The sequence below is a fragment of the Mastigoproctus giganteus genome, chromosome 13 (genome assembly GCF_048544385.1).
Source record: "Mastigoproctus giganteus isolate SK-2022 chromosome 13, ASM4854438v1, whole genome shotgun sequence".
Lineage (NCBI taxonomy): Eukaryota > Metazoa > Arthropoda > Arachnida > Uropygi > Thelyphonidae > Mastigoproctus > Mastigoproctus giganteus.
The window spans coordinates 87,257,582-87,282,348 of record NC_143587.1 but is presented as its reverse complement, the minus strand read 5'-3'; the positions used below and the strand labels follow the sequence as shown (position 1 = coordinate 87,282,348).

At 36.3% G+C, this 24,767-nt stretch overlaps 1 protein-coding gene across 1 annotated transcript in view; it reads left to right on the top strand.

Annotated features, from left to right (window-relative positions):
- The window catches only part of LOC150076245 (ataxin-7-like), a 227,347-nt gene that overhangs the window by 114,838 nt on the left and 87,742 nt on the right, over window positions 1–24,767 (top strand). The window contains exons 6-7 of the mRNA XM_090387296.1: window positions 2,511–2,745; window positions 14,452–14,548. Of these exons, the coding sequence (XP_090243422.1) occupies window positions 2,511–2,745; window positions 14,452–14,548 (332 nt within the window). The remainder of the gene's footprint in view (window positions 1–2,510; window positions 2,746–14,451; window positions 14,549–24,767) is intronic.

Genomic DNA, 24,767 nt, shown 5'->3' with positions numbered 1-24,767 from the left:
TGCATCTGTTCTTCTGTCATCTGTTTATTTTCTGTATAACTGTTGGTATCAATATTATTTGTTAAGTCAGTGGTGGATTTGTGCATGATACAGTGTTCCTGTGTAATTAGTTACTGTGAATGAAGATAACATAGGTATAAGAGAGCACAAGAAAGAAGCTCAACAAAGTGATCCCCTGTGGATGTGTTACAAGAACAAATATTATAGTGAGCAGTATTATTTAAAAAATTCAAGCACACCAAATTCATTATTAAAACAAAGTGTAAAATGATGATCAAGAGGCCTTTCAACCTTATAATTCATTTTGGATTGAAAAATGAAAAACATAAAAAACTTGTTGTTTTTGTTGAAAGTATTTAATTTGAGTTTCAAGGAGGATCCAAAATTATGATTTTACAGTGAGCTGCTTTTGTGAGAAAATTTTGCTGAAGTTGATGGAAAATCACACATTTACTTTAACTGTGCAGATATCGAACCAGATTATCATGTTTAGATGCTTATAACGGTGATAAGGAATTTAAAATAAAAGTATTTTTTATCTATGAAAAAAAGTCCTTAGTATATATTGTGTTATTATTAAATAAAATAATTTTATTGCAAAACAACAATTTTTATTTCAGTTCTATTTCATGCAAAACAAGTATAATCCAGTGTTAAATCGTTCAAAAAAAGAAATATCCGAGCGATACCAAATAAGTTATATCTGGAATTTAAATTACAATAATATGGGTTTATGTTAAAAACTGAAGATTGAGAATTTGCATAAAAATCTGCACAATAAGTAGTCATAAAAAAAAAAAGACCTAACAGCAACAACACTGTAAATGTAACCTACTAACTCTTTTCTATTGGCCGCTTTCTTATTTTTCCAAAAGTTTAATTTACTCTTATAATATGAAGAGCTTATTTGCTCTTCATATTATAAATGACAAAATGGGGGGGGGGATAACCTTGTGTGTATGCTTGTATGCACGAAAGATGTCTTATTTTATGTGAAAACGTCTTTGACGAAAATCAAAACCATTTAAAATTTTAAAATCGAACGGATAGAACTGAAGTTATGAACAATGTAATGTTTTATGCTCACGCTTGCTACCTACTCTATGGAATCAACGTTAGTGACCGAGTTTGCATCATTTCAGTCTTGCCTTTTCGTTACCAGTCGCGTTTTACTTCAGTCTGAAAAATTTAGTAGGTGCTGCCAAAGATGTTTTTGCCAAAAAAATCTTGGGGTAAGTTATTTTTATTTCTAATTAGAAGGGAGCAAAGAGGCAGACTAAGAGGATGGGGTATCTGGTATCAAGCAAAGATTAAAGGACTTATTCTTGCTGGGGACAAAAGGTCTAATAGAAAATAGGATGGCATGGAAAAAAAGTAGAGAGTGGACTGCTGATAGTCCTAAGGACTAATTTTCATGGTTATTAACGATACTAGAACTAGAAGCCATAAATTAAAATTATGGGGACAAGGTAGATTGGTTTGTAGAAAGTTTATTTTTATTTGATTGGACAATTAAGTCTGATGGCTTGGAAGACCAATTTGGCACTTAGTACCTATATGAGTAAAGAAACACTTTTTTTTTTAAATTCTGCTTCAACAGCAAAAGCTGGGACTTCCTTTCATTGTATGGTTAGAACTATACTTTTTTTGCGAACACTTATAAATTATGTAAAAATCACTTTTTCTTGTTATTTAGTGCTGTTTGGTAGATTTTGTAATAAAAAGAAACTGAAATTCTTCTTCACCATGATAACGCCAGACCCTCAAAGACCATTGCAGAATTTTGGTGGACTGTTCTGCTAAAATGCAGTGCCATCATCAGCCTTCACACGGAACACTTCATCAATGACAATGCTGTCATTGCAGCTATTAGGCAGTGGCTCTCGGAGGCTGATGACAACTTTTACAAGAGAGTGATACGGACTCTATTCTGCAGTGGAGAAAATATATACAAAGTGTTGGTGAACGTGTGAAAAAATAAATGTAGATACTTGAAATTTGAAGAACATAATATATAGTTTAAGTTGGTATAGCTACATGGTATCCAAGAACAAAATTTGGAAGAATTGGTTCTGTATCAACCGCTATAGTGTCTTTTCAGACACCGATTACTAGTTATAGCTGTAATCATTTTAGTAATATACATCAATGCTTTGATGTATATTATTAAAATGTAATAACATTTCAATAATATGTTATTAAAATGTCAAATGTAAAAAAAAATGCTTTTTTTTTTTTCATTTCTCAGAAATGAAGAAGAGCATTGTTTTAAATGCTCTTTTCTCATAAGAAAAGAGCATGGAAAGAAGAATAGTCTTAGAAATGAATTGTTCTAATGGAAGTTTACTGTATATGATGTTAACATTAATAAAATGTGAATACTTTGTGTTTGCATGCAAGTACTTTCTCTCTCTGGTGTCAAATATTTTTTATGCTTTTATTAAATCTACATAAAAGTGTTTCATGTATATGTGATAATCTTTTTATTTCCCCCCTCCCCATTTTTAAAGACTCATCCGCTTTCACATAGAAGAGCAGTTATTGGTAGGAAAAAGAATTTTGATGAATTGTTAGCAGATCATCGGGCAGCCAAAGAAACATTAGTAAAGGGTAATCGGACTCAAATAGAATGTAAACCATTAGCAGAGACTAGTTTTGTTTCTAATTGTGTTGCTGAAAATCACATATTATCACAAGCCTGTGGTTCAACTACAGTACCCTGTGCTACCTCTAAATCTAATCCAGGTAAACCTTTTAGCATTTTTTTCATTTTATCTTGAGTTTTCTAAATTTAGTTTTGCATTCTATTTTAGTTTTTTGGTTTTTTCAACCTCAGTATTCGATAAATAAATTTCCATTTCTTCTCAAGGTAGCCAATGTTAGAAGAGTTAACATACTCAGAATTTACACATTGAATTATGGCAACCAAATTTTTGGCACCAAAACAACAATTTTTATTGTTGTTTTGGTGCCAAAATAACAATAAAATGCAGTTTTCATGCAGCATACCTTCTGTTCTTCCACCCAGTATTTGTGCCATCCATCTTAGAGACGTGTCACGTTAAAATCAATATCAGTATAAAAGCCCTCGATTTGCATCGGGGGTTCCTGTGGGGACAGGTGCATATGGAACCCTTTATATAATGGAGTCAATCGGAAATCACAGGGTTAGGTTCCGGGCACCAAAAATTTACCTACAACTTTGCATCGATTGTTTTATTTTATTAACATCCTTCATAGTTGTAGTAATAGTCGATGGAGGCATATTCGTAGTCCTACATTAGGGTGGCTTTCATCAGATGCTATCCTCCGAATATTGCACTGGGATTCAATTAACTACTTTTACCAGATGTGGCGTGCCTCTATCCTATTAAATTAAAAACTTTATAACACGATTTATTAATAGGACAATTAATAAAAAAAATGTTAGTGTAATAAATTTCCAACACATGTAAATAGCATAAACAACAACCAACTGAATGCATCACCGCATGGACTTTACTACCCGCATCCACGAGTGGTTACTGTGAGGGTAGGTATCTTTCTTGTCTCTGATACGAATGCGCTGATTGGCTCAGATTGTCCTAAATCACGTGAACAGTGCACAATACATAGCACAGTATGATGCCGATAAATTTTATCTGACTATTTTAAACTTTCAATTTATAAAAAAATTGCAAAAATAAATAAAAATAAAAATGGCGTTGTGGTTAGTGATTGGCACTATTGCAAATCGGCACAAGTCGGACCAGTGCAAAACGAGGGCTACCTGTATTCTACAGCATGTCTATGAAGTCTGAAATTAATGCAAACATTTTAAAACACAGTTTAAAATAAAACAGGATAATTTCTGTGCTGTAAGCTTAATGGCATGATTATTACACAGGGCAACACAACTTCAACAAAAAAGAAACAAAAATTAAAAAGTTATAAAAACTTTTAAGATAAAATAAGTTTACACCAATTCCAGACTTTATGGTTATCCTGTCTGTGTGTGTGTGTGGTGGGGGTATATATAAACTTATGTTAAAATCAATGTGTAAGTAAAGGAAAGGGAAGACCTTGGTTGTCCTCTGCAGTTTGTCAGACAGTTGTTCTAGAGATAAGGAATTTATAATTTCAATTACATATGATAATTATGAGACCACACTTGGAATGCTGTGTTGAAGTATTGAGGTCACATCTACCTAAAATTAAAAGACATTGAGCCTTTTGAAAAAGTTCATTGGTTCCAAGCAAACACCGATACAAACTAAGGGAGAAGCATTGTAGACTGGATTATAGGTTGTTTTTCTTTCAGCCAGCATATGAGGGAAACTTAAAGTTGAGTGGGTTTTTTTTTTTTTTTTATTTGTAGTGCAGCAAAAGTCTGGCTTCTCTCACTTAACAGGTCAGAGTTTTCAGGATAGAGACTGCAAAAACATTTGACTTATTTTTTGGTGTCATTTGGATTTGAACATGTGGCATGCACTTATGTGTAGTACTTTCATGCTGATCACTCAGCTATAGTCATCATGCCTTCATTCATAACATATTACAGAATGATCAATAAAGAATGGCATAAAAATAATTATGATAATTCATTATCAATGAGGCAATATCTGATGGAAAAACAGATCTTTCAGATCCCATACTCCTCCAGTTTGGTACCATCTTTCTATTCCAAAGTGTCAAAACTGCTGAAGTGGATACATTTTGGATCTTTGAAGGAAACCAGCAGCATATATTGAGGGCAGTAAAGGAGCTTCAGAAATGCTTCCAGTTGTGGAGAAGAGAATGGCTTCATCTAGAGCACCTTAAGAGAACCATTTTGAAAGAGAATAATAATTGATAAATTCAGTTTTAATTTAATTAACTGATTATCATAAACTGCAATACAATTTACAGTAAAATATAATCCTATTTATAGCAAGTTAAATATAATTTTAATAATTTCATAAAAACCGGCAAGAAAATGCTTACCTATGACATCAGGCAGTCATCCAATTTTCTTGTCTAAATGGAATTTCCCTAAGTAAAATTTTTCCTCTGAGGAGATAAAAATGTTGAATTCATTTTCAAAATATAATTCAGAATGATTTTTATATATTAATCTAAATGTATAAAAGCACTATTTCTCTTAAATTAATTCCTCTATGCGGCCTTCTCTTCAAATGTGACTAAGTATAAAATAAATCTTTATTTTTCTTTAAATTTACAGAATAATCATAATGGTTTAAAGTCACATAACGATCATAGTGTATTAATGTGGAATCTGTTTAAAGAAATAACTACGTTTAAAGGAAAGGGGAATGGTTTTGTTTTTACAAGCGGGATTATAATGGCCTTAGACATCTAAGCTTTTTCCAGTGGAGCTAAATGGTAACCTGAACTGAATGCAAATATATTTAAGGAACTTATTCAGAAAGCTGCTAAGCTTTTAATGCAACAAACAGTTATTGTTCAAGTATAGACCGGGGGGGGAGGGGGAGGAATGGATATTAAAAACTTGATGACTCAGTGGCAGAGAAGAAAGACAAATGAGATGATTAAATTATCAGGGATCCTGAATCCTATGGTAATGTTATGGATTAGTCCTACTTAAGTTACTCTTGTGGTTTTTCATGGCAGATTATGAGAAGGCTTTGGCTATCACTTCAAAGAACAGCTGCAAGGATTCTCTATCTATGCACATAAAAGTGTTAGCAGTAAAAGGAAAGGAAAGGATATGAACTGTGGGAAAAATATTGATGATCCTGAACTGGTTGCTGATAGGCAGTATAAATATTTTATATCCACTTTCCAATGTGAGGCAGTTTTTAAATTTGAGCACACACACACACACACCAGTGGCCTAGCTAATAATCATGCATTAATTGTAGAATTGTTGATTCAAGGTTAATGGCTGAAACTTTTTCTAAATTTCTAAATATAGACAGTTTTATTTGAGCAGTTATGGAAGTTAAGGACCTCTTGGGTCCAGCACAACCATTTGTGTTGCTAGTTTTGTCTTCTGCTTCAGTGTGCTACTTTCAGTTTCAGCATAACATAAACAAATACATTTCTTTCAAGATGGTTGTTCTACTATAGAAATTAGGTACTCTGTTTTATTGTTTAATTATCGTGCAAAATGTTTTTATTATTGATGTAGTATTATTTCTTTTCTCAGTTATTATTTATGTAAAATTGTCTTGTCTCATTTATTATTATTTACGTAAAATTTCTAAGTAGTTTCTAAATATAGACAGTTTTATTTGAGCAGTTATGGAAGTTAAGGACCTCTTGGGTCCAGCACCCAAAGGAGAAAAAAATCCCATAAAGGAGAAAAACTTTTTTATGGGATTTTTTTCACCCCATGACAGTACTGCTACCAAGTCCATGGGTTGGTTGGTTATCTACAGTTGTTATTATTATTATTGCTGTTGGTCAAGGAACTCTGTTATTATCCTACAGCTGTTCAGAATCACAACTTTCTGGAGTTCTGTGAAAGTGTTTTCTAGGAGGCCAGTGGTTGACATGGTCTCAGTGCAGTTTGTGACTAGGGGTCTGTAGTATGCCATGGGGTTCTTAATTGTAATACAGTACATTTTCTTTCATCATCTGGTATTTTTTGTGCAAGCTTCTGATGTATTATCCTGGTGACCTGGTTGTGTCTGTGAGTCTACTCTGTATGAATGATCACCCTACATCCTGCAGTGATGTGCTGGATTGTTTCTGGGGCAGGTGGCATTGTCAGTGTGTGTGTGATCTGTCACTCTGGGGTCCTTGGCAATGTATTTGCTATAGTTCCTGGTGTTGATTACCTGGTCTTGGATGGGGAGCATGAATTCTTCAGTCTCAGGGAAAAGCTTCCTGTTCATGATCCACGCACTAGAAGCCATCTTATCTATGTAGTCTTGATGGAGGTCAATGTAGAAGTAGGCATGGCCATTATGGCTAACTTCACTGCTCCACAAGTTGCCCTAGAGCCCCTGGATGGAAGGAATAGCTTTGAGATCATTTCTTCTCCTCTTGTCTGATTTTTCTGTAGCAGGCCCTCTGATTTTCATTTAATATCCTTTTGTCTGTTTCCCTGTAATGGCAAAGTCTCTTACTAAGTGCTGGGAGTTTCTGTTTGATGATGTCAAGGTATTCTTTGATCCTCTGATTATAGGGCTTGTGTGTGCTGTGGATGTTGTTCTTGAGGATGGTCTTTGCCTACTTTTCTGATCAGCTTCTTACTTCTGTTACCCTGCTGGTACTTGTCATGGTCACATGGTCAGTTTGCTTGTCTTCACTCTCTTTCCTTCTTTCTTTTGCTGTAGCCTTCTTTCCCAGGCTTTTTTATTATTATTATTATTATTATTATTATTTATTTATTTTTTTTTTTTTTTGGCACCGGTGGTTGACACAGTGATTGGGATGGTCATTACTTGTTCCATATGCCACATTTCTTTTGACATTAGCATTAGTAGAGGCATTTGATGCAAGAAAGCAAGCTTATGCAGCATCAGCCAAAAAAAAAAAAAAAAAAAAAACCACTTCCACTTCACCCCTCTGTTTGTTCAAAATACCTGTCCAGCTGAGCCTTAAACTTATTTAGGCTATCAACCTCCACCACAAGGGATGGAAGTCTGTTCCACCAACCAACCACCCGCTGGCTAAAGGCAAATTTCCGCACGTCTATCCTACATCTGTCTTTCCTCAATTTGAATTTATGCCCTCTCAGGTGATTATTCTGAGCTAGAGGAAGAATCCCATCAGCATTGAGCATGCTTAAACCATTCAAGGCTTTATACACCTCTATCAGATCACCTCGCTGGTGCCTAGTCTCCAGACACTGTAATTTGCAAAACTTAAGCCTTTCTTCATAAGAGCACCCCTTTGTTCCATTCACTAATCTTGTTGCCCTTCTCTGTACTCGTTCCAGCAGCTCTACATCCTTCTTGAAATGAGGCCTCCAGACCTGTATACAGTACTCTAGGTGTGGCCTGACCATCGCCTTATACAATGGAATAATCACCTCCTTATCCCTGCTAGAAAAATTCCTGTATATCATTGACAATACTCCATGAGCTACTCTTGCAGCCCGTCTGCACTGCTCAGAGAACTTCATATCTGCCTGCACAACCACCCCCAAGTCCCTTTCATTCTCTACCACTGTCAGTGTAGTACCACAGAGTTGATACGTTGCTCTGGGGTTGCTGTTTCCCATGTGTAGTACATTTTGTCTTAGGTCTGTGTACCTCCTGACCTTTACCTCTTAGGTTTTCTAGTGGTTGCTGGTGTTGGGCTCCTTTGTGTTGATCACATAGGTAGCCCTTTCCTTTTGGTGGTTCCATGTCTTTGCATTTTGTTTTCTGTTGGTCTCTAGTTGCTCTTGCATTCATCCTGGTGGCCACTAAAGCAGCACAGTAAATGGCTGTGCAGATGGTGTCTAGTGCTACCGTTGTTATTGGCAAATAATCCGGTATTATTTGCCAATTGAAATGGGCTGTCACACCACAGGCCTCTACTTCGGTATGGCGTGGGTCTTTGTGGGTGCCATTCCCTCAAATTCTGCTACAGCCTTCTTCCACTCTTCTATTCTGGATATTGCATCTATTTCCACTTCGGCTGATCTGGGTTGTAGTTCTTGTGCTTGGTGTTCCATATTATTATTATTAATGTAAAATTTATTTTTTTTATCTTGGTTATTATTCATGCATTTGTTTATTTATTTGAGAAAAAATAACTTTAATACATGTGCATATGTAAATTTGAATTTTTGTATGCTTAACAGTTTTCTCTACTGGAAAATGGAAATGACTAATGGTTTCCTGTTTATATTTTGTTGTTGTTTTTATTTTTAATTAATATTTTAAGCAGAATTAATAAAAAAAAAAATTTGTTGAACATGTAAAAGAGCACATTTTTAACATAATTTTTCATTCCAAAATTAAAGGTTGCATTTAATAAATATTGCTACTGCTATCTGTTAGTAAATATCAAGTGTTGGTATACTTTAAGTAGAATTCCAAAACACACACTTCTTATTGAAAACCAAAAAAGATGTTGAACACTTGTGAAATGATGAGACCACTTTTGCTATGGTTCGCAGTGCAACTATTGCTGGTTTAAAAGTGAATAAGCACCAGCAGCTGATAAATGCATTTGCTTATATCAAAGGAAACTGAAGATTAGGTTAGTAAACCTTTAGCTATTATAAGGAATTTCTGTGAAATCAGGTGATATCCCCTATAGGTTGGAGATGTACAAACATCTCCTATTCACAAAGGTGAAATGAGTATCTACAGAAATGTAAGGAAGAAGATTATTGGAGTTCTTAGTTAAGACTGTAATATAATCATCTGGATAGGAGTGGAATAGTAAGGGAAATGCAGCATGACTTTTAAGGGGTAAATCATGTCTGCTAATTTGATTGGGTACTATGAGGTCAGTAAAAACTGGATGGAAGGAATAGCTTTGAGATCATTTACTTAGATTTCAGTAAAGCTTTTGACACAGTTCCACATTAACAATTATTGTTTAAATTGGCACAATATTGCCACATTGCTCAAATTTAGAGGAAAGTTACGGTTTTATGGAAAAAGGAATGATTATGTGGGAGACAGTACTTATAAATGGCCATTGCCCTTCATGGAAGTGTTACGATTGGGGCCTACATAGATTTTGATACTAGATATTTCAAGTATAATGTGTAAGTTTTCTAATGATACAAACGTGACAGGATGGATAGTGACAGTAATCAGGGTGTGCTGCTTTAGCAATACCTAGATAAATTATTTGAATGAGCTGAGAAATGGCAGCTGTAGTTTAACACTAGAAAATGCAAGATGTACTACTTGGGTAGCATCATACTTAGGGTAGATAATGAAAAAGACTTCAAAATAACTCTACAATTTGATATGAAATTCTCTGAAGTGTAAACAAGCTGGACAGCTCGTGGATTTCTCTCAGTGATATTTAGGAACTTTACCAGTAGAGATAAAAAATGGTTTCATTACAGTGTGTGACAGAAAGTATGGACACATTTAGTTTAAGTGGGCATAATATAGCCATGTGCAAAAGTTAGATATCAAAAGGTGGGATCTTGGAGTTTTATTTCTCACTATTTCATTTTATTCCGTGATGGAATGTTGGTCTGTACAGTCACATGTTAGTTGTGTTGAATTACTTGCAAAGATAGTGTCCACAGAAACTAGCTGAGGACACCATCTTCAAGAACTAGATAGATTGCAGTCATAGTGCCATAACGTTCTGCTGTAACCGTTGCATTGTAATTTTGGCCATTTTCAAAAAAAAAATAAGGTCCAATCACACCAAAGGACGAAACAGTATGCCATATGTTTATCTTAGCTGACTGAAGAGGAACTTGATAGATTTCCTGTGCTCAATAATGGCAGTTATGTTTATTTACATACTCCAAAAGGTGAACATGTATTTCACCTAGACATCATCAGTTAGATGTTTGGATATTGGTTTTCAACTCTGAAAATTGCCTACAGTACTGTATGCAATTCAGTTTGTCACATTCTGATAGTTCTTTTATCATAAGGCGATAGGCAAGTATGTCCAGGCAGGTTCACATCAATTCATTGCAACACAATTTGTTGTAGTTCTGTGTATGACAGTTTGGTGCATGACAGTCGCTAAACAAGACAATTGGTGAATAACATTTTACTGTATGTGACAATGGCTATGACAATTCGGTGAGTACAACAATTTGGTCTATGTGCGACAATTTGGTATATTACACAGAGATCGCAAAATCAATGAAGTAAAAGGTTTACAAACAAAAGAAATTTTGGTAACTTAGAAAGGAGGAATGTAGATATTTAGAAAAAGAAAATATATTTTTTATCAATTTATTTTGTATAGAAGGTTCACGCTGATCAATTTGTATAGGCAGGTTGGAAAGTAAGTGTATGACTCTGTCCATATCGTAACAGCTTTAATCCAGATAAATAATTTATTAATTTTTTTAAACATACCTACTCAGTTGCTTCCTATGCTTTTCTGGGAACGTGAATTGGTCGAGGGATGGGAATCTAGAAGAAAATTACGGGTGCAAAAAGTTAAGGCGAAAAGAACAGAAATGAAGATTATCACTGTGAAAGTTGAGGGCTACTAAACTAGAAACCCATTTACACAGGAAAGGAAAGGAAAGTTAATGAAGGCAATTCCCTTTTTTTCTTTTATGGAGAACTCTGAAGCTTGCTCTATTCTAGCAACATAGATTTGTGAGAGTTGGGTAGTGCAAAAAATTTATTGACTGATGTAAGGAAATAAAAGGTTTAAAAGGTTATCAGACTGCTATTTTTCTTTTGTTTTCTTTTTCAGTGAGATCTAAAAAAAAAAAAAAAAAAAAAGTAGAATGTGCATTAAAAAATGAAGTTGGATAGTACGCTCCATCAAAGATATAAGTTATCAAGAACAGTACCGTGATCACTAAATTCACTATTTACAGCATTGTTAAAAGTTTTCATTTTGTCTTGCTTTGCCATACACCAAATTCTCCCAAAGAATTCACCAAATTGTCACATACAGCAAAATGTTAACCACCAAATTATCTCGTACATTGAACTGTCATGCACTGAATTGTCACACACAGTGAATTTTCTTGAAATGAACTGATGCATTCCCTGTCCAGATAACAACAGGGCCGCTGCGACCCCATGTGCCACCAGTAAGCGAAATCAAATTTTCCACCCCAAAATATTTGGATTAAAAATAAAACAAGGTGAAAATAATTTTATTTATTTATCGAAAAAGAAAAGAATTACAACATATCTTACATATAATATAATGAAACAACAAACAAAAATAACAAAATCATTCTTAAATTCTGGAAATAAACTTTAAATTCTAAATCAGAGTAATCGTACCCACAATAATAAAATAAAACAAAAATTATACTGTTAATAAAAATGTTTCCTTGCTTTAAAATGTGCGAATTTATTAATTTTTTCATTTATGTTTATTTTTTCCAAAAGATCATTTTCTATTGAAATTATTGCCAAATTAAAGAGTTGTTGAGACATTGTTGATCGTAAATAATTTGATTAATTTTAATTTTGAAAAACTCCATTCACCTGAGGCAACTGAAACTGGTAAAGTTAGAAAAATTCTTAAAGCAACTGCTACATTTGGAAAAGTATCTGTAAAATCATCTTTAAAAATATATTGTAAAACTTCCAATGGGGTAATATTGTCTTTAATATAAATTTGAAGTACTCTTAAGTTCTTCTAGTCATCCCACTTGTTCAAAATCACATTAACCTAGGGATCAAATTCGACTCAAAGCTTCTCTTCAGCCAACATAAAGACCTGCTTCTCACAAAAGCCGCCAGACTGAGATTGATATGCAAGCAGCATCTACATGTAACCAACAAATCCAACACGGTCAGATGTATTGCTACTATAGTTTATTTCCCACTTCTATGCTGCAGAGATTTGGGTATCCGCATCTTCCACTACCATCAAACCAGTGTTCTGGTCTGATGGTAAAGTGTGTTTAGGGTCAAACGGCACCAGGGTTTCTCCACCCCCCCCCCCATCTCCGCATGGTATAAATTGTCTTGTGATACAGAACACTGTAAAGGCCAGATATTTAAAAGTATATAGGTACTGTTTACGTGTAGTGTTGTGTACCATTGTTCCTCTGGCCATTTAGCTGCCAGACTCCTGCTGAGGCCCAATGTTGCCTGCACTTTGCCCTGTGGAGGCAGACCAGGGATACTAATAGTTTAAGATGGTCACTCTGGCAGGTCCTGCCACCTAATTTCCTGAGATTTCAGTGGCTAGGACCAACTAAAAAAAAAAAAAAAAAAAAAAAAAAAAAAAAAGCGCACACACGTGGAGCGATCGTGGCAGAGATAGTGTTAGAATTTGAGGAGCCAAAAGTTTTGTGGGCGAAGCGATTTGGGTGTAGTTAAATTTGGATATGTAGGGCGTTCGCTGGCATAGAAGGCTGGGGGAAAGAGGTAGAAATATGGGGACGATAGAGAAGGCGATGTCAGTGAGGCAGGCCCATGCCTCACCAGGCAAAAGGAAGGGGATGCCTTGGGGGGGAGATGGTGTCCGTCTCCTCCCCTGCCAATGGAAGGGGATTTGAAAGGTGATATTGGGCAGTATAGCTGCACTGCCCAATGCCACTATTGGCCCAGTCTGGTATTTTGTAATGCTTAAGATGCAGGTCTCAGCTTGGGATGTTGTCTTCTAGTCCAGTTCTTGTTCTTGATGTCTTCTTTTATAGTCATTTGTGAGTGTGATCACGTGCGATGTCTTCAGTCCTGCACATTGCGCTTGTTTGATGCCTTTGGCAGAGTGACGTCACTCATTTGTTGTTGGCTGTGATCCGTGATGCAGTTACGTTAGGTTCGGTTTTACATTGGTTGCTGCTGTTGTCTCGGTGGGATGTTCCAGCGTCTCACAAAGAGATTTTGGTCAAATTTTGAGAAAGCTGTGTATTTTTCTTCGGACTCCAGAAGGTAGTGCTCTTAGTCTTTGGGGATAAATTGTATTTCTGTAATCAGGATAGAGCAGAGATCCTCGTAGAGGGGCAGTGGTGCATGAGATGATCCCATGTCTCCAGTTGTCCGCATGAACAGTGTGGGTCGTCAGTGAGCCCCAGTGTGGCAAGTTTCCCATTAATTGCACTGTCGCCGGTTAACAAGTATGTGGTCCTCAGGCCTGGGGATAGCCAGTGTGGGGATTTTGGAAAGGTTTTTTAGTTCTAAAAATTCTATGAAAGCTATTTTAAATGTACTCACCAAGGGGAATTCAAAAAATATCTCTAAACAGAAAATTTCACTTTAAAGGAGTTTGTTAAAGAAAGGTATGACTTGCATATGTCAAATTTTTTTGGTACTCTCTTGAACTGCCGCCTGTAAGCAATGCTTACCTCGCCTACCCACTTGTTGCAGTCCTGCCAGTTAAGTATGTTAAGGGAGATAGCATCATAAGACTGAACGAAGTCAGTCACTGTCTTATGACACCGTCTCCCTTTACATATGTGCCTGAATGTCCTGACCATGGAGAGTAGTAGCCCACATGATCAAAGAGACTGGTATAGGTTCCAGAATATGATACTATTTATACAGGTAATTCATTGTGGTGTAACAGTAGTTTAAATTATAGTCATCTTTTAAAGGAAATAATCCACAAAAGTAACAACTTGTGTAAAGTTGTGTTTTAGGAGGAAAATGTTATTAATTGTTAGAGCTCTTAATTATTTCTCATAGATATACTGTATCTTGGCCATGAAAATGGGCTCATTGTCAACAAACAGTACCCCTGTTATTGGATTGTTAAATCATACTGATAATAACTGTATATTAATTTAAAAAAAAAAATCTTATGTGAAATCATCGGTTACATTCAAAAATTTGTATTATGGTTCTGTGACAAATCAAGTTTCCAAAATTACTTATTTTGCATTTTATTTATGTGGCAGTTATTTATTATACTTTTTTTGTTCTATTTTCTTAGTATCATCCAATAGAAATAGTGGCTTAGGAGGTGTGAAAACGACTTCAGTGCCTAACAAATCTTCTACAAAATCTCCAGTAGTCATTCCTTTGAATAGGTTTGTCTGCTTAGGTTATTATGTATATTGTAGCGTTATTACGAGGTACATTCAAAAAGTTCCTGGAATATTACCATAAAGTTTATTTAGTGAACAGTTCGGCTTATTAACCTAATCACCTTGCTTCTGCATGTTTCCCTCTCCACACACTTGTTATGTTGGTCTCAAGTTTGAAACATTCTTTAAAATTGTGTTTTTTTTAAAGTGCACATAGGGTTGCTTCAGCATTTTCTTTGATGTCATCCACTGTAGTGAAACGATGACCCCAAAGCTCCATTTTCAGTTTAGGGAACAGCCAGAAGTCAGACAGTGCCGAGATTGAAAGAGTAGGAGGGGGCTGCCGTGACTTTTTTTTTTTTTGCAGCCGAGAACTGCTGAACTGCCATTGCCATGTCACTGGGCACATTGTTGTGGTGCAGGATCCAACCATCCTTCCATTTTTGAGGTTATCTTCATCTGACATTCACATTCAAACATGTCAAAACCTCAGTGTAGTAAGCAGCAGTAAAGCTTCTCCTCTTAGTCACAAATTCATGGTGAACTCTCATTGTCAAAAAAAAAAAAAAAAACAATCAGCATGACTTTGATACTTGATTTTGTTGCACAAGACTTTTTTCAAACAAATCCCCTTTGATGGCTTTTCTGCTGTCCATTTGATTGTCCAACAAGAAGCATGGAACAAACTTTGCATATACACGCGACACATCCTTAAATCTTGCATCAGGATTGTGTGTACTGGGCTTACAGGCAGTCCAACTTCATGAGCAATCTGAACAAACAGTCATTTGCTTATCATGGTGTATGAATTTCTCCGCTTTTGTGACATCAAAGGGCATTCGCTGCGAGGTTCATCTTCCAGTGTTTCCTTTGTGTTTAAGCCAATTGAATCACTCATAAACTGCTCATTTCTTCAACGCATCATCTCCATAAACAGTCTGTAATGCTTGCAACATCTCTGTAGCACTTTTCCCAAGTTTAAAGAACTTGATGTTAGCATGCTGTTTAAACTGCGACATTCTTCAGTCAGCTGTGACACGAGTGAAGAGGTCAAGTCAGTTTCCACTTGTCATGTATAAGTACCAAGGTCATCATCGTCAACACCCCATGAAACCTCACAGCCGTAGCACAAACCATTTAAATACCAGCATGCGATTTCAGGAACTTTTTGAATTTACTGTGTGTGTGTGTGTGTGTGTGTGTGTGTGTGTGTGTGTGTGTGTAAATAAATATATATATAAAAAATAGGAGGTTATGCTTTTAGTGTGGAGAGAGAATATATATATATATATATATATATATATATATATATATATATATATATATATATACACACTGTTTGTTTAATATTAAGTATCCTTTAACATGATAATAATAGTATGAGATATCTGAATTTGGTTTTAATGAGTGACAGTTCTCCATTTATTTATTATATACTAATGCCGTATTTCTCAGTGTATGGTATAAAGGCATTTCCAGTTGGATGGTGCAGTAGTACATGTTTTTATTTGCATTAGAATCTGAAATACATATTCCTCTTAGCAGCTATGTATAGAGAAAAATCTTAACACATTCATTGTTTCAGTGTTAAAGAAAAAAAAATTGATATTTGGAGTCACCAACTTTTTTTTTATAGTGCAAAATCTGTATACTTATCCTCTCATGTGACAAAAATGGGGCGCCTCCGTAGCCAGGTGGGAAGGAGCAGCAGCAGTGCATAGCACACGCTTCTTAATTAGACCGGGGTATGATCCCGTCACCACCAAATACGGAGGATGCGGAAAGGTCAGGAATGACCACCGCATTTCCCAGAGCAATATGGCCTTAGCTGCTAATGCTCCTAAAAAAAACCAAAATAACAATAACAGTGACAAAAATGGAAAAGGTTAGTTTTCCTTAAATTTTAAAAAATGCTTGCAAAAAATGTCACTTCCACATGAGATATATGCTTCTCTTATGCTGCTTTTTTACATTTATATCATTCATTTTTCCAATTATTATTTGTGAATTTGGATGGTATTATATAAATAAATAGTATGTTAACCTATTGAGAAAATAATTGTTGCAGTTTGACATTAAATTCAAGTTCCCCAGGTATTTTTGAAACTTTCACTTGGTACAATACCGGGGCTCGAGCCCGTCACCACCAAATACGGAGGATGCGGAAAGGTCAGGAATGACCACCGCATATTCACGGAGCAATATAGCCTTAGTTGCTAATGCTCCTAAAAAACCAAACAACAACAACAACTTGGTACAATGGCCAGCAAGAGGTGTAAGCCTAGTCCCAGAGTGAAAACCCATAAACAATAACTGAAATGTTTTGTTTGACAAGTTTAAATGATAACTGTAGACGAAAAAAGTAGTAATATGTGAGCAGAAGTATTTACAAGAACTTTGACTAGGATAATATTGTTATTATTTTAAAATTTTCCAGTATGAAAGTTTATGTGAATATATCCATAGCATGAGTATTTAGTTGGGAGTATACAGTTTATAAAGAGTTTTTTCCTTATCCGTAAGAAATGTTATAATTATTATATTTGAATTACTGTATTTTTCAAACTGTTATTTAGTTCTTCTCCCAGAATAAATTAAGCATAAAAATGGGCATAAATACTTGAAATTAAAACAAATAACAATACTGTCGAAATAACGGAACATTCAAGCTAATGGCACATTGAGATCGGATGTTTACATACAGTGCAGATGTGTTGCTATCTACACCTGCAAGTCACTCGATTACTGTATTTGTTTGTTTGCCATTTTGAAAGTGAATTCTATGCTGATATCATGTATTATACCAATGTATGTTTATATTTATTTTAAAATAAAAACCCCCTCACTATGGCTCCTAAAGTTAATAAACCTCGTACAGAGAAGAAAAGAAGAACAACAGTAAAGCTTAGTGACAAACTTGATATAATCCAAACTTATTACATTAGGATCAACTGGAAAGTTAATTCATTTACTCATGTGTATTGTGTCTGTAAATTGCATGAGTTTTCTGGCCAATTTACTTGTTTTGCTGGATGGAAAAACCCCAGTTTCTGTGGAAAAAATCTTTCTATCTATGCCTGAGACTGATTAATTCAGCTGTGGAGTGAAAAAAAGGCCCATAAAAGTTCCTCACATCATTGACGGAATTCAAACCCGGGCCTTTTCCACCGGGTGTAGGGATGGAAAACTGTGCTACCCACACTGACTAAACTTGATATAATGAAGAAAATAGAACGGGGTGTAAGTAGATGTGTATCAATGGCAGAATATAACATTGGATTGTCACCATGTTTGTTTTTTTTATGTGCAGTTAATAAAATTGCATTCTTAATCTCTCCATTTCTTATTTAGTCTCATTCTTTCTGCATTAAATATATTAAAAATAAAACTTTCCAAATAACGGCACCTTGAATCTCCGAAGACACCATTATTCTGAAAGTCCTACTGTATATATTAATTTAATTATCTATTTAGATAGCTTCATGGTTTGGCTCTCCAGACACCTACTTAAAACACCTGTATGATACAACGTGCAATGAAAGCAGCTGTTGACCTATAGAGCTTAAACCAATAAACAGCATTTGTGTGATAAAGCAAGTTGTTCTCAAAGCTTGACAAACAAAAAAAAAAAAGGTTGAATTGCAATTATCATGTCACAGACAACCATGTGAGGTGTTTTGTCAAAAAACCGTTGTGCAGTTTCAAGTTTTGGTTTATGTTAAACAGCAACAATGGACCCATTAAATCCAGATTTGTTGCAGATATAAAATTTCAAACAAACTTCCTGTTTAAAATTTTATATCTGCAACAGCATTTCTGAAATTATATATTAAAATCTGTTACAATTAAGAATTGAATAAATTTATTATTTGTGCACTGAAATGTTTTGTGTCTATTGGGTTTATTGTAGGTCTACCATAAGCATTACAGTTTTATTGTCTTGAGTTGAGGAAACAGAGCACAAAGCGTAGTAGTAGTAGTAATAATAATAATAATAATTATTATTATTATTAGATAATATACATTATTTATTATCTTATTAAAATATTGTACATTATTGCATAACTATAATTATCAGAGCTTGACGAATATGGTTGCCATGGTGACTAATAAATTAGTCATTATGGCAACTAAATTTGCTTGCCTGTAAAATACTAAGAAATAGTATTTTACAGGTAAGTGTAATTAGCTGTTAAGTTGAACTCCCAGTTCATTGTTTTATGATCTGTATTGTGCAAGGATTGGCATGACTTTTGACAAGGGTACAGTGCATTAAGATTATTACTAAATATGTTACCACTCTTATACCACATGAAATTAATAATATAGTTTATTAAGCTATTCACCTAAACTACTATACATTAAGGTAACGGACGTTTCAGGTATCTTACCGATACCCATCACCAGACCATACTGCTGACAGACTCCTCTTGGCGATACTCCCAGAAACCTGATGTGCATACAGTTTCTGGGAGCATCAGCAAGAGGAGTCTGTTAGCAGTACAATCTGATGACAAGTATCTAAGATACCTAGAATGTTACCTTAATGTATAGTAGTTTACGCGAATAGCTTAATGACTATATTATCAATTTCACGTGGTATAAGAGTGGTAATAATCTTAATGGAAAACAACTATGTAACAACCATCCCTAACTATATAAGGGTACATTGCATTACCCTCATGATATGAATGCTAAACTATCAACAGCATTGCCTTATAGAATAAATCTTATGGTTCATTCTATAATCATCAAATGAATGTGACAAATAATAATAACGTAATCAATCTTATCTGCCTTTTTTAAGGGCTGCATGTTCTTTGAGGTTGTCACAGACATTCTCTCAGATAAGCCAGACAAGCTGTACTTGCTACCTGGGAGTCTAAAACACTGATGGAACTGATATTCGGGTGACATTCAAGTCAAGTGGACCCAATTTCGGTGAAGTCCAGATGGTCTGTGACAGCCAAATCCTCTGCTTGCACCTTCACGATGGTGGGATTGTTAATAATCCTGGTATAACCTCCATGCACAAGCACACTGTGGGTGGCCACCCAGGTGTGAACCAACATGAGCAGGGGTCGAGGTGTGCTGCCCACACCACATGGAGGAATGCTGCCCCTCTGTGTTACCAGGCGATACTAGGTGGTAGATGACTCTCATCAACCAGTGCAATACGACCACTTTGCTTATTGGAGGCTTGAAGTGGTGGAACCCATGTCTCCAGAGCTAAGTTCCTGTCAACCCTTCCCCACCTCTTCCATCATGCAGTATGACTGATGACTTTTAAGGTTATGATGAACATCATGGTGAGATCCAATCTTCCTTACATTTCGAGGGTACAGCTCTAAAATGGTGTTCGCAGGCCGGCTGCTAGTTAGTACACCGGACCGAACCTATTGGTAACTCTTTAGGAGGCTTCCGGATCAGCTAGTGTATAATCTTGCTACCTCTATTCTGCCAGGTAGTGACTGGAGGGAGTCTGAGTAGTGTGTATGTAGGGGGCATTGTTGAGGCCACATTATGTCAAGGATCTGGGTATATTCTTACCATGTGTGCACCATATCCAAAAATTTTATTACTTCATACAGCATGTCCCCCTCCACTTTTTCTTACTATTGAATACACCATGAATTGTCAAACTAATAGAGTAAACTTATCTGCGAAAAGATCTAAACCCCCCAAACACTTCCTAGTTCATTTCACAAATATACATGGTCTCAATTCTAATTTCAACAATGTCCATTTCCACTTGCAGTCTGCCAAACCCCATGTACTTTTTCTGACAGAATCTCAGTTATCGGTTGATTCAACTACTGCTCATCTCAGTTACCCAAATTATTTGCTGTATGATTCCTTTCGCCTCAAAGGTGGTACTTGTGCATATGTCCGTACCGATATTCCCTGTCAGAGACTTGGTAATTTGGAATCTCCTCTCTTCTCAAAATCTCTCTACCTCATTGTGTAAAATTCATCTGTTGTCTCTACCATTCTCCCAACTCCACTAATCACTCGGAGCTCTTTGACTTCTCTCTTTGCAACTTGATTTTCTCCAGTCCAACTTTCCTAACAGTGAGGTAATTTTCCTTGGTGATTTTAATGTTCGCAACTCCAGCTGTCTTCCGTTTTCTAGTCACACCAATACAGCTAGTCGAGATGCTGAGGCTTTTGCAATTACTAATGACCTTGCACAGATTGTTTATTTACCTATAACGGACAGTCCTAGTCATACAGCCAACACGCTTGATCTCTTTCTCACAAACAACCCTTCTAAGTACACTTTCGAAGTGAGTGGTCCTTTAGGCACCTCAGATCACAACTTGATGATTGTCTCTTCTCCAATGGAGCCTTTATCACATGGCTATTCCCAATCTCGTATTGTTTGGCTTTACAGGAATGCAAAATGTGATGACCTGCGAGATGTCTTTTCCTTGGTTGGATTACTGTTTCAAAACTTCTGATGTCAACGTTTGCTCAGATGTCAGTGAAATTATTCTTGTAGGAATGGAATCCTCTGTTCCACACTCCACTTTAAAACCTTGTCCTTTATCTAAACCTTGGTTTTCCAATAAATGTGCTAAGGCTGTTCAAGAGAAGAACGTTGCATATCGTAATTGGCTTGTTTCCAATTTTTCAGTTTCATTTTTTGCCTATACCAAAGCTCACAACAATTGTAAAGCAGTTATTAATCAGTCCAAACCAGATTTTGAACAGACTAAGAGTAGAAAACTTACTTCTTGCCCTCATGGTAGCCGAGCATTCTGGTCTCTTGCCAAAGCTGTTGGCTGCAACTTTTGGCCATCTCTGCTCCCACCTCTGTCAAAACCAGATGGTTTCTTTTGTCACTTCAGCCAAGGATAATGCTGAATTGCTAGCATCCCATTTTTCTTCCAACTCGTGTATTAATGATCTTGGTAAAACACCTCCCACCATTCCCAACACGCTCCATTCAATGCCTGCTGTGTTCTTCCGTCAAAAGGATGTCAGAAGGATTTTGATGAATCTTGATCCAAAGAAAGTTCCAGGTCCTGATGGTATTTCTCCACTTGTTCTCAAAATCTGTGCTCCTGAACTTACTCCTTTTCTTTGCCACCTTCTTTCACTTTCTTATTCCAAAGGTGTTTTTCCTTCAGCTTGGAAATTTGCTCATATCCAGCCAGGGTGACAAATCCCTCCCATCTAATTATCGCCCTATTGCAATTACTTCTACTCTTTCTAAAGTAATGGGGAAATCAATTAACTGCCAGCTCTTAAACTACCTAGAAACCTTCCATCTGATCAACGATCGCCAGTATGGATTCCGCCAGTGCCAATCTACTGGTGATATTCTGACTTTGTTACTCATTTATGGACAAATTCAATGGAAAAGTTTGGTGAAACACAAGCAGTTGCTCTTGACATCTCAAAGGCTTTTGATCGTGTTTGGCATTAAGGTTTTTCAACTGTTTTTTGTAATTGGTTATCCTGTTTTCTCTCTGATCGCTTGCTGAGAGTGTTGGTAGATGGCTCTGTCTTCTGACTTCTCCACTAATTCTGGTGTCCCCCAAGGTTCAGTTCTTTCCCCCACTTTTTTTCCTCTTGTATTTTAATAACCTTCTTCCATTGACTGGAAATCCTATCCATAGTTCTGCCGATGATAGCACATTGCATTCCACTTTCCATTTTGAGAAACCTTGCCCTGCTCAATCAGCTTCAACTTCTCAAATCTGCTACCAATTCCTTAAATTAGCATTAGCATTAGTAGAGGCATATGATGCAAGAAAGCAAGCTTATTCAGCATCAGGCAAAAAAAAAAAAAAAAAAAACACCTCTCCCATTTCACCCCTCCGTTCCTTTGAAATACCTGTCCAGTTGAGCTTTAAAATTTGTTTAGGCTATCAACTTCAACAACAAGTGATGGAAGTCTGTTCCACCAACCAACCACCCGCTGGCCAAAGGCATATTTCCGCACATCTATCCGACATCCGTCCTTCCTCAATTTGAATTTATGCCCTCTGAGGTGATTATTCTGAGAAAGATGAAGAATCCCATTGGCATTGAGCATGCTCAAACCATTCAAAGCCTTATACACCTCTATCAGATCACCTCGCCGGTGCCTAGTCTCCAGACTCTGTAATTTGCAAAATTTAAGCCTTTCTTCGTAAGAGCAACCCTTTGTTCCATTTACTAATCTTGTTGCCCTTCTCTGTACCCGTTCCAGCAGCTCTACATCCTTCTTGAAATGAGGCCTCCAGACCTGTATACAGTACTCAAGATGTGGCCTAACCATTGCCTTATACAAGGGAATAATCACCTCCTTATCCCTGCTAGAAAAATTCCTGTATATCATTGACAAGACACCATGAGCTACTCTTGCAGCTCGTCTGCACTGCTCAGAGAACTTCATGTCTGCCTGCACAATTACCCCCAGGTCCTTTTCATTCTCCACCACTGTCAGTGTAGTACCGCAGAGTTGATACATTGCTCGGGGGTTACTGTTTCCCATATGTAGTACTTTACATTTGTCAATGTTAAACTTCATTTGCCACCTCTCAGCCCATCTGTTCAACCTTTCCAGATCCTGTTGCAGCAGCATAGCGTCAGTAGTGTCCTTAACGACCCTGCCAACCTTTGTATCATCTGCAAACTTAGACATTAAACTTGATATCCCATCATCAATATCATTCATAAACACCGAAAACAACAATGGATCCAACACTGAACCTTGAGGAACTCCACTAATAACATTAGTCCACGTTGAGCAGTGTCCATTGATTACCACTCTCTGTCTTCTGCCACTCAACCATCCCCTTATCCATAGCAGCAATTTGCCTCCAATGCCACACTGCTCCAATTTGTGCAGCAGTCTTCCATGTGCAACAGTATCAAAAGCCTTTCTAAGATCCAAATACAGTAAACCCCCGCTATTCGCGGTATCTGTATTCGCGGTTTCGCGTATTCGCGATCGCCGATTTAATATAAAATGAAACCTAAAAAATGTGAATTTTAAAGCGCCGTGAATATTTTCCGCCATAAAAAAACATGGGCGTGGCTAAAATTATCTTTCCCGGTCAAAACAGTGCTCAGTGGGTGGGGGGAGAGGGGTGACAAAATCGCGAGCGTGAAAGTTTCTCGCTAATCCTTGTTCAATATGTGTTATGCGCTTGTTATGGAAGGTTTCGTCGTTTGCTTTTAATTTATATGCTTATAAATTGAATAAATTTATCAATTTATAAATTGATATGCTTACAAAAGTGATAAATCTACCGTTTTGCGGTGAAAAACAGACTTTTTCCGAGTGTGTTAACGGAAGAAGTAACTTTGTTGTGGACAAGTTCTTTCTAACCCCTACAAAAATATCACTACGAATAACAAGAGAAATGTGAAAATATCAAAGAAGGTGATGACATTAGCGAATAAAATTGAGTTATTAGATAACATTTCTAATTCCTCAGTGGCAAAACATTATAAAATCAATGAGTCAACGGTACGATCAATCAAGAAATCGGAAGAAAAAATCCGCCGTAGTGTCCGTGAAAACGCGCTAATTATATAAAAAATTTGCTCTGTAAATCGTGATGTTAAATTAGAAAAAATGGAAAAGGCTTTAAATCTGTGAATAGAAGACTGAACTCAAAATAAAATTCCGTTAAATTCACTCATCATTCGTGAAAACGCAAAACTCCTTATCAACGCTTTAGCGAAACTGGTGTTAGCACTGGTGGTATAGGTTTTTTAGCTAGCAAAGACGCTGGTTTGAAAGATTTGTTTGAAATTTCTAATAAATATTACATTTAATATTAAATTGTTTCTTATTTTCATTTCGATGCCATATGCTTGCATTTCACTATGTACTGTCTATGTACATAGTCATATTATGAAGGTACATATAATACATACATAGACAAAATTTTAGACTAGTTTTTCTTATATATTTCATACTTTGGAACGGAACCCCTTTATTACTATGGGAGCCATAACTCAGTATTCGCGTTTTCGGTATTCGCGGCATTTCTCATGAACGTAACCCCCGCGAATAGCGAGGGTTACCTGTATATAATATCAAAGTTATTCCCTGCATCCAGTTCTTTTGTGACTACATCATAGTATCCAATCAAATTGGTCAGGCAAGACCTGCCCTTAACAAAACCATGCTGCGTCCGAGCTATAACTGAATTCTTGTCTAGATGATCCTGCAGTGCTTCTTTAACCAGTGCCTCCATTAATTTACCTGGAACAGAAG